Below are 4,194 nucleotides of genomic sequence, written 5' to 3'. Positions count from 1 at the left end.
TTGAAGCCTTGAAATTCCCAATGCAGTGAACCCAGCACCAGCACTTTAACGATGAATTATTGGATATCCCGAAATTACATTAGACTCTTTTAAGTCTAACCAACTACTCCTAGTAAATTTTACGACCCATAATCAAAAAGTCTTTATATAGTGCGTGAAACAATTGGAAGAAACCACACACAGTCTCAGTATAAAAGGGCAAAATAATAATAATAATAATAACACGCGTGTCACATAATGCCCCTTGGATTCTCGCATCAGATTCCGTGTATTCGAGAATATAAATCACACACACACCCTCTTCAAGAAATCATCAAAAGTTAACATAACAATTAGTATCAACTGAGAAATTTCAAGTGACATAGAAAATAAACTCAACTATATTTTCTGCAGGTTGTTGTTGCACATTTAAACGACACATAACTGAAACTCCATAGAAATATTCTTTATTATATTTGGGAGTTAAAAATGTGGCACGCGCGTTACTTGAATCGATTTTTCTATTAGCATTCGTTAATCAGAGTAATTAATTCCACTAATCTAATCGAACGAGAGAGAAATTAAAGGTAAACACACACGTACAAGCAGAAATAAACAAAAGCCAGTAAGATATAAATATATAATTAGAGAAACATCTAGATTTGTTCAGCAAAAAATAGAGAGTACTATTAAAGCAAAGCAAAATCAAAATGAAAGGATTAAAAATTGTTGAAAGGAAAAAAGCATGTATTTCGCATGAGAATGCATACATCAAGAGGGATGACATACATACAAGTTGCATGCATCAGAAAATTTTCCCTCTTTCGAATTTAACCCAAAAAAAAAAAAAGAGAGAGTGTCGGAGGAGAGAAATTACTCTCCCCGAGACAGAACGAGGGAGTGCGAATAGGATCGTTCCACGTGTCTCCCAGTGGGGTTTTGTTTTTGTGTTAGATCATATCATTCATCACAAAAAACGGGCGAGTTGGGTGGGGTTCACAACGCCAGGGAAGTGGGTCCCACCACCCTTCAACAAACCCGCCACTTCCGCGTACCTTTCCCGCTCCTCCGCCGTTGTTTTCCGGCACGGTTTCGCCGCCGCTGCCGTGGTGGTGGTCGCGGTCGGTTCTCCCTCCTCGCCGCCGTCCTCCGTCGATGTGGACAACGACTTTCCTTTGGGTGGGGCCCACGGCTGGCCCAGTAGAGTCCCTTTCGTGAGAAACTCGTGGGCCAAGTAGCCCGCCAGCAGTTGATTGGACGACGGCTTCGCCTCGGTGAGGGGCAAAGAGATGGGCCTATCGGGCTTGGGTAATTTATTGAGGGGTGGGGCGGGTATGGGCTTGGGCCTGTCGAATGTTTCATCTCTCTCTTTGCGCTTATTGGAAGTGCCAGTAGGTGTCAACACGCGACGAGGGGGGAGACGCATCGTTTTGGTATTCATGGCTCTCTATCCGCATGCCACGTCACTACTATACTTCCTCTTTTCTTTTAAAAGATAAAATTACACGAAACGGTAATTATCTTATATCTTCGGGTGAAAAAAGTAAATTGGAAAAATATAGGGGTAAATTGGTAAATTGACACGGAACGGATGGGGCACGCTAGAGTGAAGACGATATGATAGGAGACAGAGAGAAACGAGAAAATTTGTGGCCGGAATCTGGCAATTTTTTTAAGAGAGAGAGAGAGAGAGAAGAGAGAGAGAGAGAGAGAATCAAAACGCAAAAATGTGAGAAGAAGAGAATGCGCAGCGGGTCAGGGGCTTCGTTATTTATAGCTGAGCTTCTGCTTAATTGCCCTCGTGAAGTTCCGAGTATTACGTAAATGCCACGCGGCCTTGAATGACTCAATTACCCTCTCGTTTTATTGTGTACCCTAATCCTAAATGAACTTCAATTTCTTTTTCCCTTTTAGGCATGCCATGCTGCACAAGTTGTCAGGATTTGGATTCAGATTGCATTCGTTTTAAAGTGAAACTTTTATAAAATTAATTTAAATTATATTTTAGTTATGTTTTTTTTATTAAGGATTATTTTAGTTATCTTTAATAGTTTAAAAATAGTCTTAGATCAGTTTTATCTAACTTTAAAACAAGCGAATCTTATGTTTTGGATTTTAACTTTTAAGTAACTTTTTAAACACGTCTAACTAAAATGCTGTTCAGTACAAGACGCGTGAGCATATACAATTGGTCCACCAAGAAAAAACCATATACTTTTAGAACAGTATATATTCGATCTACGTTTATTGAAATTCAATATATATATATATATATATATATATATATATATATATATATATTCTGAAATAAACTAAATGTTTTTATCAAAACATAAAATTAACATGTTGATGGTACGATTAAAAAAATAGAACTTAGATTTGAAGCATTACCAGTATGAGAATTTCATTTACGTTAAATGAATTTGGTAGTCAACTTATTTTACCAGTATTAGAATTTTCATATCAGTAAATTGCTTAAAAGTTAGAGTTTATGATAGTGATTTTGGAAGTCAACTTTTTTATAGTAATCTTTTTAAGGATTTTTTTTAGTAATTAGACATAGTATAATTAGATCAAAATGTAAATAAGGCTATGCTATGAATGAATCGAGATTACTTTTTATTCTTGATATAATAATGACATCAAAGTTTAGATCTAGCCTTTTATGCTAACTACTCGTATCTTTTAATTATTATTTCACTAATGAAACCAAATCTTAATAAAAGTATAGATTTTTAAATGAAATTGAAACATTATAGTTTAAAATCCAATTTTGTAATATTGCAAATTTTTTAATCTTGCAAATAGTTTTAGTTGGGTTTTAAATAGCGCCGCTAAAGCAGCAAAATAATGCAAAGCAAGAGTCTTGGTAGCAGAGCGTTTTTGTGTAATGATCATAGCAAAGCAAATAGCAACTTAAAATAAAGAAACTTAAAATTTTACATTTAACAAAAAATATACTTTTTATTTATTTAGTTTGTAATATCTTTGTTTTTATTATTTTTATATATTATTTGAATTAAAATATTAGTAGTAACTTAATTTACATTTTATTTAAAAACATATAAATAAATTAAATTTATAAAAAAATGACGTGGTGGATTATCATGATTTTTTGAATCTGATAAAATCAAATATTTAAATTTTAATTTCAAATCATTTATATTTGAAGTTGGCCCATTTTTTGTGAAGATAAAGATGGGGGAGTTAAACTCGTGCTCTACTCAAACCGTTGTCATGCATGCCTATACTCAACGGTAAAATGGTGTCGAAAGTGTTAGGGAACAAATAAAAACATAGAATAACAGGTTATTTTTATTTATATATATTAAATAATTATGACATTGATATTAAAAAAAAAATTAATTAAAATATATTGATAGTGTACCAGTTTCGTATTATCATTTAACTAAAATTGATTATATAATTAAAAAAACATTAATTTGTGTCAAAGTAATTTTTAATTATTTTTTTCTTCGAAAAAGTGTACAAATCTTTTACCTCATCGTATCCAAATTCAACTCAAAAAAGTTAATATCTCTTCATATGTATATATTACTATCCATGTTGAGTGTTTAAATTATTTTGTGGAAGGAGTTACCAAATTTTATTCAAATAAAGAAAATCTATATCAACCAATGGTAATTTATAGTTAGAGTGATTTAACTCTTTTTCTTTTTTATTTTGAAAAATAATGGATTCCACCAATAATATGGTTAGGGATGCAATCAAATTTCAATATATTATTGAGTGTTATGGGCTGGTAGGTGTTGGTTTTAATGACTTTCCTTTTACTTGGCCTTAGGAAATTTGTTTGAGAGACTAGACAGTGTTTTGATTATTCAAATGTGGAGAATGAAATTTTACAAGGCTTTTGTTTTCCACTTGGCACCTTTCTCCTTAGATCATAGGTCTCTTGTTATTAAATTCAAAACCTCCATAAAGGCAAAACAAGCGTAGAAGGCCTTTCTGCTTTGTTAATATGTGCCTTACTCATTACCAATTTAATTCCTTGTTAGGAATAATTGACATCCTTGTATGTATTTCCGCTTGGAACTCTTCTTGAAGAGTGTCACTTGTAGATTCAAGTCTTGGAATAAAAAAGTTTTTGGTCACATATAAAAAGAGTTTTTGTTGACGACCAACACTCACCAACATGAAAATTAAGTTATTTAAAGATGGAACTACAATAAAATGTAGTAAATCATAAAATTA

The 4,194-nt window shown here is 32.7% G+C and overlaps 1 protein-coding gene across 1 annotated transcript; it reads right to left on the bottom strand.

Moving 5' to 3' along the window:
• Nucleotides 1-591: 591 nt before the first annotated feature.
• On the bottom strand, nt 592-1,718 carry LOC114369912. Its single transcript, XM_028327188.1, has one exon. It carries the CDS (start codon nt 1,418-1,420, stop codon nt 947-949), a length of 474 nt encoding a protein of 157 aa, XP_028182989.1. The 5' UTR covers nt 1,421-1,718; the 3' UTR covers nt 592-946.
• Nucleotides 1,719-4,194: the final 2,476 nt, after the last annotated feature.

Source organism: Glycine soja, chromosome 10 (genome assembly GCF_004193775.1).
Source record: "Glycine soja cultivar W05 chromosome 10, ASM419377v2, whole genome shotgun sequence".
NCBI lineage: Eukaryota > Viridiplantae > Streptophyta > Magnoliopsida > Fabales > Fabaceae > Glycine > Glycine soja.
Note: the sequence above shows the minus strand (reverse complement) of the source record. Positions and strands in the feature narration are given on the sequence as shown.

Excerpts from the sequence above, each read along its gene's own strand:
- LOC114369912 (XM_028327188.1), bottom strand. The coding sequence starts at position 1,420 with ATGAATACCAAAACGATGCGTCTCCCCCCTCGTCGCGTGTTGACACCT.